The sequence below is a fragment of the Rhipicephalus sanguineus genome, unplaced genomic scaffold (genome assembly GCF_013339695.2).
Source record: "Rhipicephalus sanguineus isolate Rsan-2018 unplaced genomic scaffold, BIME_Rsan_1.4 Seq1138, whole genome shotgun sequence".
Lineage (NCBI taxonomy): Eukaryota > Metazoa > Arthropoda > Arachnida > Ixodida > Ixodidae > Rhipicephalus > Rhipicephalus sanguineus.
In genome coordinates this window covers 79,450-93,553 of record NW_023614391.1, presented here as the reverse complement: position 1 = coordinate 93,553, position 14,104 = coordinate 79,450, and the positions used below count along the sequence as shown (strand labels likewise).

General features: G+C 51.4%; 2 protein-coding genes across 2 annotated transcripts; both read left to right on the top strand.

Moving 5' to 3' along the window:
* Positions 1–1,531: 1,531 nt before the first annotated feature.
* On the top strand, positions 1,532–2,860 carry LOC119376268 (uncharacterized). Its single transcript, XM_037646172.1, has one exon. The coding sequence runs from the start codon at positions 1,532–1,534 to the stop codon at positions 2,858–2,860; it is 1,329 nt and encodes a 442-aa protein (XP_037502100.1).
* Positions 2,861–3,583: 723 nt separating this feature from the next.
* Positions 3,584–13,272, top strand: LOC119376267 (uncharacterized). Its single transcript, XM_037646171.1, has 2 exons — positions 3,584–4,747; positions 13,225–13,272. The coding sequence occupies exons 1-2, from the start codon at positions 3,584–3,586 to the stop codon at positions 13,270–13,272; spliced, it is 1,212 nt and encodes a 403-aa protein (XP_037502099.1).
* The last annotated feature ends 832 nt before the right edge of the window (positions 13,273–14,104 follow it).

The following is a 14,104-nucleotide window of genomic DNA, read 5'->3' as shown; positions in this document are numbered from 1 at the left end:
CAGAGTGATCAGAATGTGTTGCAAAACCAAACCAAACCAAACTTACTACAGATGCACAACAACAAAACAGCAGCATTTCTCCGCAGATGAGAGTTCTGATGCTGCGCTGGAGCTCTTGGGCAAGTTGCAAACGATGCTCATGGAGTCGCGACAGAAGCAGCGCAAGCAAATGCAAATTACGGATTACTTTTATTTGTCAATTGCGTTAGCTTTGCCGTGTAAATAAACGTGTTTTAAAAGTATAAATAGCGTCATATATTTCTCGTTAAGGCCCACTGTTCACATGAATGCATGTCGCTGCTTGTTTCTGGCCTATCACTGACTGATCGAAAAGAGAGAGCAAGAGAAGAGGGATGGACACAATCACGAGCACACTTGGAGGAGCACATCCAGTCCACCCCTTATCCCTCTCCCCCAGTACACGGTAGCAAACCGGACGTGCGTCTGGTTAACCTCCCTGTCTTTCCTTGCCCCCCCCCCCCCTCTCTCTCTCTCTATCACTGACTGATCAATTCATTCTGTTCGCTGCTAGAGCTCCATGAACTTAATTTACGGAATTACTTGCCACAAACGTGTAGTATCGCCTAATGCGCGATAACGATTCCAGAGGTGGATTTTTTGGGTTCTGCCCACGCAGTGTGGCGCGATGTCCGTTCATTCTAGGACCCGCCCGCTAACTCGAACTCCGCTTAATTCGAACAATCTTAAATTCTCCTTCGAGTTCGAATTAACGAGCCTTTACTCTAATTGATAACCATCTAGCGGGCGACATTTGAACTACTGCACAGCTGCGCCTGTAGCGGTTGCCTCTGGAACTAAGGTTACGGCGCGGCACTTCGCCCCAGCTTAAGAACCTGGCGAGCCAGCTCGTAAAAAACAATGAAAGCCTGAGTGAAAAAATTCACCGACGACTACGATGCTGCTTAACGCGAATTCTGAGCGCAGCTGTTTAGGTGCTTTGCTTTTGCGTTAAAGAAGCACTGTCATCAAATTTCAAAGTCGAGATGTGCACTTTATTCGATTGCTCAGCATGCATAGGTCTCGTTGGCCAAATTTGAATGGCGTCCGTCGCGTGGAAGTAATTTTATTTCGAGGGCAAACAGCGTACGAAAGCTCAACGGAAAATTGATCACGCTGCGACATCGACACTAGTGCTACATTCCGACCATACCATCCCGAGCGACGATACGCTAGTAACAATGACGTCGACTACCTGCGTGTATTTATTGTGCCGCCGACGCCAGGCGACGCACTCACCGGCTCTCACTCTCAGCCAGCGGCTCTCCTTGCTGTCCCGATCCGTGCCTGCGATTCATCGTGTCGTATCGACTGATTTGTCCTGTAATCAGTTGCGGACGATTGCGGCCGTGCGGCAACAAGCAGGAGGACAAAGAGAAGAAAGAAGACGTAGGCACGAGCAGGGGAACAAAGATATAGAATGCTTCGTCTAGGGCTCGGGTCTTAATTACGCGACATTCTTTTTGGTGCCGCAAACCCCCCGGTCATAGCCCTTCCAAGACTTCCAGCTTCCATGGCATCGTTGGAGCGGCTCCGCAAGAACCGTCGCGTCGTCAGGGCCGACGTCACACGAACCATTACGCTCCTGACCGACGAACTTCAGGCCACGGCTCCCGATGCCGCTCAAGTTGATTCTCACGTTCCATACCTGACTCAGAAGACCGTCGAGCTCGGCAACCTCAACAAGCAAATCCTCGACGCCACGGACGATGACGCTTATGACGAAGAGCTCGAGGCCGCGGAAGACTACGACCGGAAGGTGTCCTATGCCGTGTCTCGAGCGCGCTTCTTCCTGCGCGAACACGCCAACACAGCGACGGCAACGAGGACTTCAAGGCCCGAGGCTACGTCACCGAACGCCGACGTCGCTGGGGCCGGCAGCTCAGCGCATAACGAGGTCATTGACGCTGCACCTCGTGTAACAGAGGGGACACCCGGCCCAGCAACCGTGCGGCGTCATCGCACAGTGGTCCTGCCGAAACTTCAGATACCTACATTTTCCGGCGCACTTCGCGACTGGCAGACCTTCTGGGACCACTTCAGTGCCACGATCCACCGTAATGAAGACATTCTGCCGATTGAGAAATTTAAGTACCTCCTCTCGTATTTGAGTGGCGCCGCGAAGAGAGCCATCGAAGGCATTAGACTCACGGAGGACAATTATGCGATCGCCATCAGGACCTTGACGGAGCGATTTGGTCGACGCGACTTGCTCATCAACGAGCACATCGACCACCTGCTCGCCCTACCACCAGTCAAGTCTTCGGCAGATGTCGACAAACTTCGCCTACTCTACGACAAGGTACAATTTCGCGTCTCGGCACTGACCAGTTTGGGCGTCTCACCCGACCAGTACAACGTGGTCCTCAACCGCGTCCTAATGAGGTGTCTGCCTGATGACGTCGTGATCCTCTACCGGCAGAAGTCCAAAGAAGGCGCGCAGGATACGTCCAGTATAGCGACCCCCGAAGAAAGATCTCGCCAGGATGCAGAAATGCTAAGCTTCCTGCGCATACAAATTGAGGTTCGAGAGGAAGGCAGCCCAGGACGAACGCCGTTTGCTTTTTCGCGGTTACTGCCCGAAGAAGATGTCGAACCTCCGTCAGCACCGATGGGACATTTGCCTACAGCGTCTACACTTGCCGCCGAATCTGTTGCAGTTACGGAAGAGGTGTGCCCCTTATGCAGCAGTTATCGGCACACCATCGCGGACTGCAACGTTCAACTCTCAGCTGAGGAAAAAACGGGCTCAGTTGTGCACTGCTCGGTGCTGCTACCGTTGCGGCTTGCAAAACCACATGGCGCGTTTTTGCCGACGTGCGCGCAGCATCATCTGCAGTAAGTGCAACCGACGACATCTCACTATCCTCTGTGAATTGTTCACGCCGGCAGCCCCAACCCCTGCAAACGCAACGACAGTGAACCAAGACGAGCCTCGCATCGCCGGGCGAGGCACGAACACGCCGTCAGTGACATCGGCCCCAAGCGCCCTGAGCGGAATCAACGCCGTTCTTCTCCAAACAGGACGAGTCTGGATCGAGTGCGGGTCCCAAAAGCGTCTCGTGCGCATTCTTCTTGACAGCGCCCGGTTATCGGAACCGAAGAACTTTCCTTGGTGACGTTCGGCCACTCGAAACCCCGCGAAGTAATGCGCAGTCGACGGGTAGCTTTGACTTTACGAGGCCAACGTAGGGACATAGCGGTAACCGTGGAGGCCTTGGAGGTCCCCGAAGTGTGTGCAGTTACAAGCCCGCCGCTCAGCACTGATATTTTGCAGCTTTTGTGCGACAAGAACTATGATGCCGCAGACAACTTTCATCCCGACACATGGCACCCACAGGAAGTAAGCGTATTACTTGGTTCCGACGTCTACTGGAAGGTCGCGACTGGAAAGGTTGATCATTTAACCAGCAACCTGACGGCCGTGGAAACCAAGTTCGGCTGGACCGTCCAGGGCACCACGGAACGCGAAAGAAGTTCAGCATCTACGAGCGCTCTATTCCTGCACTGCAGCACGGGGTTAGTTCCTGACTGTGATCTGTCTGCGATGTGGCGTCTCGACGTCATGGGGATCAAGGCACCTGCTCAGGAAAAGAGCAAGGTTCCGCCAGAACTTGAGGCATTTGAAGAGGGCATTATCAAGCTAGACGGGCGCTACCAGGTGCCGCTGATGTTAAAGGATCCAGGAATACCTGCCGGCAGCGACAATCGATGGTTGGCGGAGCGCCGTCTGCAAGCACAATTAAATAGGTTCAGACCACAGCCCGAACTCCTCAAGCAGTATGACACGGCAATCAGAGCGTATTTTAACGAGGACCACGCAGAGCGAGTTGAAGAAAAGCTACTGCCAAGAGAAAATGTGTATTATATGCCTCATCATGCCGTCATACGAAGAGAGGCCGTTACGACAAAACTTCGGGTGGTGTTTGACGCTTCCTCGCACGCGCTTGGCCATCCCTGCCTGAATGATGTCCTGTTCAAGGGTACGAAGCTTGGAGTTGACATTGTGCAGCTGCTACTCACCTTCCGATGTCACCCGGTAGTCCTTATCGCGGACATCAAAAAGGCATACTTGCAGATGCTTATTCGCCCGGAAGACTGCGACGTGCTGCGATTCCTCTGGATTGACCGGTTGCCCTCGGATCAAGATCCATCTCCATCTGTGGTGACGTGGAGAATGACGCGGGTCCCGTTCGGAGCCTCGTCTAACCCATTTGTGCTCGCAGCTACCATTCGACATCACCTAGCACTCTGTCGAGAACAACATCCTGAGACTGTAGCATTACTAGAGAAAGCCTTTTACGTCGATGACCTTATCGTGGGGCTTCCGAATGTGGACGAAGCTGCCACAGTGTACAATGAAGCACGCAAGATATTCTCGGAAGCAAGCATGGAACTGCGCAAATGGGCTTCCAATGCACATGCCTTGCGAAAAATCTTCCTTAGAGACAAGATTGCTTTTGAAAACGAAGCCGGAGAGAGTACCCTAATCAAAGTCCTCGGTGTACCTTGGGAACGTGAAGGCGACAGAATTGTCCTCATGGTGCGCGAAGCGTTGGACTTCGCTGCGAACAAGCCTTCGACCAAGCGCATTGTGCTCCAGACGTTAGCAAGAGTGTACGATCCGTTGGGGTATCTAGCTCCATTTTCGCTCAGGGCAAAGCTACTGTTTCAAGACTTGTGGAAGAAGAAATGCGCATGGGACGATGCCCTCCCGCCAGAAGAACAAGCAAGCTGGAACAGTTGGCGCACCGAATTGGCCAGCATGAATCCATATTCCGCCGATCGTTACGTATTCCTGCAATCAGTTGATGCAACGATTTCAATCGAACTACACGTGTTCTGCGACGCAAGTCCCAGAGCATATGGTACCTGCATCTACGCACAGGCGCTCTCACCAAACGGCGCCTGCAACTCACAGCTCCTCATAAGCAAGAGCCGTGTGGCACCACTTAAACATATTTCGCTGCCACGTCTAGGGCTCTTAGCATGCGTCGTCGGCGCAAGGTTGTGCGCATACGTGAAAACAGTACCAATGCTAAGCTCTGTTCCTGTACACTTCTGGACCGACTCACTCGTGGCATTGCATTGGATTCGAAAAACGCCTGCCAAAAGAGAGCTGTTTGTACGTCATAGAGTTTCCGAGATTCATAGCATGACATCACCGACCCAGTGGCATCACTGTTCCGGAAAAGACAACCCCGCGGACTTGGTCACACGAGGGGTTTCATCACCTCATCTTCTTGCGTGAACAATGTGGTGGCATGGTCCAACCTGGCTTCATGATCCCGAAGAACCAATGCCTACTGAGCGCGCTGAATTCTCAGAAGAATTTGCGGTCTTCGAACAGAGTCCAGAAGAAACGTTGGTGTGTCCCGCAGGCCTTGGTTCGAACGCTATATGATCTGTAAGCAAGTACAGCAACCTGAACAGACTGCTAAGAGTCACCGGTGGGTGTACCGCTTCGCTGCAAACGCGTGTTCCACAGAAAACGCGTGTTCCAAAGAAACAGTGTTCCACAGCCGCAACGTTAACAGCAGCAGAGCTTCACAAGGCAGAACACTACTGGTTGCAAAGGGTCCAAGAAGAAATGTTCTCCGAAAAAGTGCAGGCCCTCCGCGCAGAGAGAGAACTACCGTCCACGAACCCAGTTCTTCGATTACATCCTTTCCTGGACGAAGGTGGTCTGTTTCGCGTTGGAGGTCGTCTGCAGGAGCTAGCAGCCTCTTTTGACGTCAAGCACCCAATCCTGTTTCCAGCAAGGCACTCCTTCAACCATCTTGTGGTTTCAGCCGCGCATGGACGCGTCCTTCACAGCGGAGTAGAGGCCACCCTTTGCGAGCTTCGAGAGAAGTTTTGGGTTGTGAAAGGACGACAGACCGTTAAAAGGGTACTGAGGAGTTTGCCTTGCAAACGCTACAAGCCTGTCGCCGAGACCTCACCTTTTGCTCCACTGCCACGAGACCGAATCACGGAAGCCAGTCGTTTTTTAAACGCGAAGCATTTCTTAGCGAACTTCTGCGACTTTTAGCGTATCTATCTATCTATCGATCTATCTATCTATCTATCTATCTATCTATCTATCTATCTATCTATCTATCTATCTATCTATCTATCTATCTATCTATCTATCTATCTATCTATCTATCTATCTATCTATCTATCTATCTATCTAGCCGCCTACGACTTTGTGCTCTCCCGGTCGCTTGGTTAATCGAATGTACAGCAAAATTGGTATGGCGTAACAGGACTGCATGACAAACATCAATGACAAGTCATGACATGAAAATCATGACACGCATGTCATGTACAGCATGATTTACATACCCGCTCATGGTGCGCTGGCGGCCGTTTCGCTAGCTTTATATACACCAAAATTGGTATCTTGCGACGTGACTGTGTAACGAACGTAAATAAGACGAGTTAACATGAAAATCATGACACGCATGTCATGTACAGCATGACTTACGTGCCACGCTCATGGTGCACTGGCGGCCGTTTCGCTAGCTTGATCTACCCCGAAATTGGCATCTTTGGACGTGACTGTGTGACGAACATAAATACCACGAGTTAACACGAAAATTATGACACGCATGTCATGTACAGCATGACTTACGTGCCACGCTCATGGTGCGCTGGCGGCCGTTTCGCTAGCTTGATCTAACCCGAAATTGGTATCTTGCGACGTGATTGTGTAACGAACATAAATAACACGAGTTAACATGAAAATTATGACACGCATGTCATGTACAGCATGACTTACGTGCCACGCTCATGGGGCGCTGGCGCCCGTTTCGCTAGCTTGATCTATACCCCGAAATTGGTGTCTTCGGACGTGACTGTGTGACGAACATAAATACCACGAGTTAACACGAAAATTATGACACGCATGTCATGTACAGCATGACTTACGTGCCACGCTCACGGGGCGCTGGTGGCCGTTTCGCTAGCTTGATCTACCCCGAAATTGGTATTGCGCGACGTGACTGTGTGACGAACATAAAATCACGAGTTAACATGAAAATCATGACACGCATGTCATGTACAGCATGACTTACTTGCCTCGCTCATGGTGCGCTGGCGGCTGTTTCGCTAGCTTGATATACACCAAAATAGGTATCTCGTGACGTGACTGTGTGACGAACACAAATAATACGACTTAACATGAAAATCATGAAACGCATGTCATGTACAGTATGACTTACGTGCCACGCTCATGTTGCACTGGCGGCCGTTTCGCTAGCTTGATACCCCGAAGTTGATATTGCGCGACGTTACTGTGTGACGAACATAAACAATAGGAGTTAACATGAAACCATGACACGCATTTTCCTCAATGACATACAAGACGATGTATGCAGCTCCTTGCTGGCTGCTTCGCATTACATCGATTCCCACAATGCGTGGCATCTGCCGGCTTTTTTGTCGTTGGGTTGGATTTCTGCGGGCCCCTCTACACACGTGACACGGCTGCTACTAGCAGAAAGGCCTACATACTCATGTTCTCCTGTGCTGTCACTCGAGCTATCCGTTTGGAATTGACAACCGACATGACAACGACAATAACGCTTCTCGCCTTCCGCCGTTTTATTTCGCGGCGTGGCATCCCCGACACCGTTTACTCGGATAACGCACTGTCTTTTCACGGCTCAGCGCGAGTGCTCAAGACCATTCAGCCAGCTCTGCAAGAATATGCGGCCAACACCAAGATCAAATGGAAGTTCATCGCTGAGAGAGCTCCTTGGTGGGGAGGCTGGTGGGAGCGCCTCATCAGATCGACAAAAAACGCGTTGAAACGGTCGCTTGGGCGCAACAGTCTCGACGCTGAGGCCCTCGCTAAGGTGTTATGCGAAGTGGAAGCGGTCATAAGCAGCAGACCTCTTACTTATTTTGATAGAAGCCCTGATGAACTGCAACCGCTGACGCCGTCACATTTCTTGCTTAGGAGACGCCTCATCTGCCTTCCACAAGAAGTCAGCAATTCTTATGGCTTGTCATCGACGAGAGAGGACCTGATCTGTCGCGCGCGCTATCGTGAGCGTCTTACAGCGGAGCTATGCAGCCGATGGAAGCGGTCCTACCTCCTTCTACTTCGATCAGCGCACAACGCGCCTCATCGTAAACTACCTCGGCTACACGAAGGTGACGTGGTGCTTGTGCATGACGAAGGCACACATCCGCTACTATGGAAGCTGGGCAAGGTTCTGGCGGTACACCCGGGAAGGGATAACATCGCGCGCATCTGCACCCTTCGACTAGCATCGGGACACACCATAAAACGACCCGTTCAAAAGTTATACATTCTAGAGGCAAGTCAGCGAGATTCAACTGCCTCGTGATCGCTTTGGCCCCTTGGGAGTATGTTGCGGACGATTGCGGCCGCGCGGCAACAAGCAGGAGGACAAAGAGAAGAAAGAAGACGTAGGCACGAGCAGGGGAATAAATTACACCATCTCCCGCTAAAGGGGACCATGAGTAGATGCGAAGCCGGAGCACTTGCACGATCGCGTTCCGTTGGCGTTCCTTGGGCATGCTACCGAGCTCGCGTCGTGGAACGCGAAGAGCGACGCTACGCGCGTCGTATCTTCCATCTAGCCTGGCCGTTAATTCTCGCAGGGCGAGGGGGAACGCGGTCGACAGGCGGGCGAGAGGGGGCAGCGTAGTAGAGGAGAGAGAAGGGGAGGGGACGCGCATGCGCTCGAGCTCATCGCGGCGTTGCGCAGGAAAGAATTTCGGCATGTCTAGTCCGCGTTTCAGAGGAAGAGTGGAAAGGGGGAGGGGAGAGGGGAAGAGAGGGTGAGTAGAGAGGGAAATGGGAGAGGGTAGATGACAGGGGGAATGGTGAGGGGGAGTGGAGAGGGGGTGTGTGGAGAGGGTATGCGCATGCGCAGTAAGGGTGGTCACGCCGCACACCACCACCGGATTGAGCTCCGCCTTAAGATACTTCGCATCTAAAAGAGATAGAATGCTTGGTCTAGGGCTCGGGTCTTAATTACGCGACATGATCCTCAGCGCGAGTGCGATCAATCGGAGCGACTACGTGCCAGCATGTCGGGGAGCCGCTGCGTAGTACGGACCTGCTCGTCGAGGCGCGGAAAAAGCGGAAAGTGCGTGGCGTTTCATTACACGTACGGTATACGCCAACACGACCACAAGCTATCAAAGTGGAGCAGCCTATAGATAAATATCATCGCTAACAAGTAACAGGTATGTAGCGTTATTAGTGAATGTTCGTCCGTGGACTTCCTTGCGCTAGCGTAATACCAGGTTACTGCAGCCGTAACCGTGAGAGGCCGGATAGGTGGGGCCATCTGGTGGCGCAAAGAAGAACCTGGCAAGTACAGAATTCTTATTGTAGAAACCTATCGTATTCTATTTCTCCGCTGGTGTGCATTCGCTATGCCAATATTCCATAGACCCCTTTGCGTATGCCGGAATGCTGTGCACGCTAAAATTCTCTGATATAGCTAATTGAGACACACCAGCGAGTATGGGCCAAGCGTGCGTCCCCGGGCACCTCCTCGTTGCTGCTTGGAGCAGCTTCAATTTTTGAATCGCTGTTTTGCAAAGGGTCGAAGCGAAAATGATTCGCGATGTCGCGTATCGCGGTGATTCTAAGTTCCAGAATTCCGTCTTCAACACTAGTCGATACTTTTGACGGCGACCACGGCGATGCTGGTGACAAGGCATGACTGAACGTGCGCGCTTAGCAGACGAAATGTTAGCTGAGCAGCTGATCCTCACGTCACTCCTGTCTGTGGACAAGTGGTAAACTGGGGCGCGGTCTGGAATTGACCGCGAGGGAGCGCTGTCAGCGCTAAGAAATAGCGGGCTTGCCGGCCGTTTTGAATCGTGCTAGATACCGGTGATATATATCAATAAAACAGATAGTTATTCGTCTCTCAGTTGCATTTTCGGTCGCGAATCGCTACTAGGGGGTCGATAACTACTCGTGGATGCAAAAACCTTGACATGCGTAAATTTGATGTCAGTGGTCCTTTAAGTTGAGGAGCTACTGCCTCGCTAACCGGGAGACCGCGGAAGGTAACGCGAGGGCGCGTTCCACAACAGCCATCGCAGACAGGCACCGCTTTATTTCCCTATATGATATCGGGGGACGCCCCCGCCGTATACCGCACAACGCCGCGCACTATTATGGCGCCGCGGGTGGCCGCCGCTGAACCTGTCTCGCCACTGTCCTACTTTCCTCCTCGCGCTCTCCTCGCTGTCTTTCATTCTCGCTGTGATCCGCGTTCGCCTTCTTTCGTCTTCGTACGCTCTGCTGTTTACGACGACGCCGACGCCGCTCAACGCAGGAACAGGCGCCTATGAGCTGCGCTCTAAACCTTGTATATTATGGGCGAACTTGCGCCCGAAAAACTAGATGCATAGGTCTGTCCGCTAGAGCGTTCCACACACAGTGTCCCTTCAACCAACGCACGTCTTGTTCTCCCAAGTGTCACAGGTAGTGATGCAGAACTATCGGTAAATTGGCTATCGGTAGTAGCGATAGTTTTTTATTGCGATAGCAATTAATTATTATATGGACACTCTCGGCTGGATTTTGCCGTCGCCGTCGCCGTCATGCACCGTATATGTATAAGTATGTATATATATATAAAAGCCCCAAAGAAAAATAATTCAGAAAAATGCTTCCGAAGCGCGGAATCGAACCAGGGACCTCTTGCTCCGCAGCGAGCGGCGCTAACCACTACGCCACGGAACGCAGGTCCTCCACGCAGCAAACGGCGAGCGTTATATACACACCCTTTACCGCTGGACGGACTCGGAGATGGCCGGCGCTTATAAGCGTTTCTTCATTACCAGCAAGATGGCGCTAGGAGCCCGACGGGCGCATTTAAATGTCGTCGGCGAGCTCGCTCGCTTCTTCTCATATTTGCGCAATGAGAACCTTGGCCTTCCGCTGTCTGCTCGCGCGGTTTTCTCGTGGTGAGGAGAAGAGGGATGTTTCACGCCTTCACCGTGATTTCCACGCTCATGTTACGGAGCGCCGCTAAACGACGCCGCTAAACAAACAAACAGAAGATGAGCGCGAACTATCAAGTGTCACAGCTCGACACTTGAAGCACGCTAGTTTCCTTCGCTGCTTCGGCCGCCTTTGCAACAGGAGCGCTGTTCAAACTGAGAGTATCCATTGGCGAGCCTCACTTCGTATAGCATTAGCTTCTTGCTATCGCATTCATTGCTTCGCCCTTGCGGCGAAACTGTGATTTTTTGAAACTATCGATAGTGCAATCGGTAGCACCATCGTAATATTACTAGCGATATTACTGCCACGCGTGTTTATTGCTTTGTTTTGACTTGTTCGGGTTTCACCCACAAAGACTGTTAGCCGTTTGACGCATGCCGCGCCGTAATGTTTGAGAAGCTTCACAATTGTTTGAGATCATTCTGTTAAGATTACGCGCCGGACGCGAATAGTCAAGTTTATTCGAGAGCTTGCGCGAGCGCCAGCGATAACGCTGGAAAGTTTGATGATTGATGTATAAAGTACGACGCGTTCCACCGATAATCAGATTACTCAACGGCTGACGACTGTTCCCGCCGCTATCAGTGCGCAGCACGTATCGCTTGTATCTAGAGCTTTGATTTTCTGGGCACAAGTTCGCCCAAATAAAGAGCTCCGCATTTCCCAGTCTTACTGCAGCATTCTTCACCGTCACAACCACGTGACGATACTATCGATAGTGGTGTGAATAAGGATACGTTAGCTGGCCGGCCATATTGCGAAGATATTTGCGATAGCTTACTACCAGCTTCGCTTAATTTATGAGCAATTGTTGGCAGAGAAATTAATTATTTCCGCAGTGAAAATGGCGGAATATATCCATCAATAAATTCGTATCCAAAAGCAAGCAGTTACACCTTACAATCACCTTCTTAATATTTTTTTTATTTTGAAATCATAAATTGCAATATCAATTTGAAGCCACGCAGTCCTACCACATGTAAAGGCTTCCTTTCGGCTACAGCTGAACAGTTTGACTTTATAATCATGTGTCAGCAAAGCACTCTGGGGAAGAACTCAATCATGGCAACTTTCTTGCCCTTGAACCTGCTCCTCCGGCTCCCCTATGTACCACGAGAGCGGGGAACCAAGTTTATTCTGCAGTGAGTCCGCGCTGTTGATTTTTATACTATCGTAGTACCATCGAATTTTTTTACTATCGATAGCGCTATCGATAGTATTTTTCAATATCGATAGTATCGATAGTACCATCGATAGTTCTGCATCACTAGTCACAGGTCAACCCGCTTTCTCGTGTGCTTGCGCGATAGGCATGCGTTGCGCTGTCAGATGAAGCGCGAGCAGGCACGAGGCATTGCGGACGCTAACACAGCGGCTCGCTGGCTCTCATGGTAGAAAACTACTTGGGGCGGTCCCTCTCGCTCTCTCTAGTCCTCGTTCGCTCTGCCGGTTACGACGACGCCAATGCAGCTTAACGCAGGGACTGTGCCTAAGAGCTGCGCTCTAAAACATCTTTCCGCAACATTTCCTTCATTTATTAAAAACGAATACACTGCCGCAAGCCCCGTGTAAATCTGACCAAATGCGGACACGCTAGAGTTTTTGAATGTGCACGTGTATTCTCCATGGGCGCTCCCACTGGTGAACTCTCTTAAGGTTCGGGCCATGGAGCCATGACCTTGTTTTCTGAATAATATGCTGAAAACGATTTCTCTGAATAACATTTTCGCCTTGGCATTTCGTTTTTAATGCCCCTTGGCATTGGAACTATTGAATCACCAATAGAGAGCGCCTTGCTCTAGTTGGAACTACCGCTAAATTTCGTCCATACGTGTTTAGCCGCCGCTTTACTCTTGCAACTGATCATTTCCTTTGCTGGCTCTTTTCGCTCAAAGATCCCACGGGCCGCGTTGATGGCTGGTCTCTCCGCCTCCAAGAACACACCTTCTCGGTCATTTACAAATCTGGTCGCCTCCGTCAAGACGCCGATTGTCTTTACAGCATCCAGTGGATCTTCCAGACGCCGCAGAAAGAGCCAGATGTTTGCGTATTGTCACTATCAGACTTCCTTAGGGTATGAGCAATGACAGACTGAATCCGCAATTTCAAGTCTGTCCCCAACTTTTTTTGCGTTCACGACGGTGTCCTAACTGCCACAATATGCACCTCCACGGCACCTGAACACCTTCTGGTAATGCCTTCCCATATGCGGGCAGGTGTTGCCAGCTTTCACGATGAACCTACCGCCGGTCGCCTTCAAGTGACAGGCACATACGATCGCGTCCGGCGCCGTTTTCTCTGGGCTGGCCTCTATCCCTCTGTGCAAAAGTACGTCACCAGCTGCAACTATGTCAAGGTTGAAAACCATGCTTCCAGCCAGCCCCCTTCTCCCTACGGACATCCCCGCTGAGCCAATCTGCCTCGTAGGGCTCGACCATGTTGACCCGTTTGCCATTTCTGCATCCGGGAACAAGTAGTTTCCCGTAGCCACCGACAACGGGACAAGTCACGCGATTACTCGCGCGCTTCCTACCAGCTGCGCTACCGATGTCGCCGACTTTCTACTGCATCCTACGCTACATTCGCTTACAACTCCTCCAGGCATGACACCACAGACTATTCCACGTTTTATCGTTTTTATGGACGTCAGAAGGGGCATTCAGATGTAAATTGAAACGGTTTTGCCGATTCTGTACACACGCATTGCGCTGGAAGTGCTAGTCCTGCCCATCATTAGTACGCGGATTTGGTGCACTGCGTAAAATTCGTTCTTTTCAAACATATATCAAAATTACACCATCTCCCGCTAAAGGGAACCATGAGGCGATGCGAAGCAGCGTTTCGGCATGTAGAGCCCGCGTTTCGGAGGGGGAGGGGAGAGAGGGAAAGGGGAGAGCGGAAGTGGAGAGGGTGAGGGGAAATGGGAAGTGGTGAGGGGGAGGGGAGTGGAGAGGGAAAGGAGGTGTGTGGAGAGGGCTTGCACATGCGCAGTAAGAGTGGTCACGCCGCACACCACCACCACCGGATTTAACTCCGCTATGAGATGCTTCACATCTAATGATATTATGACCTCTTCAAACACCCGACATATGTTTA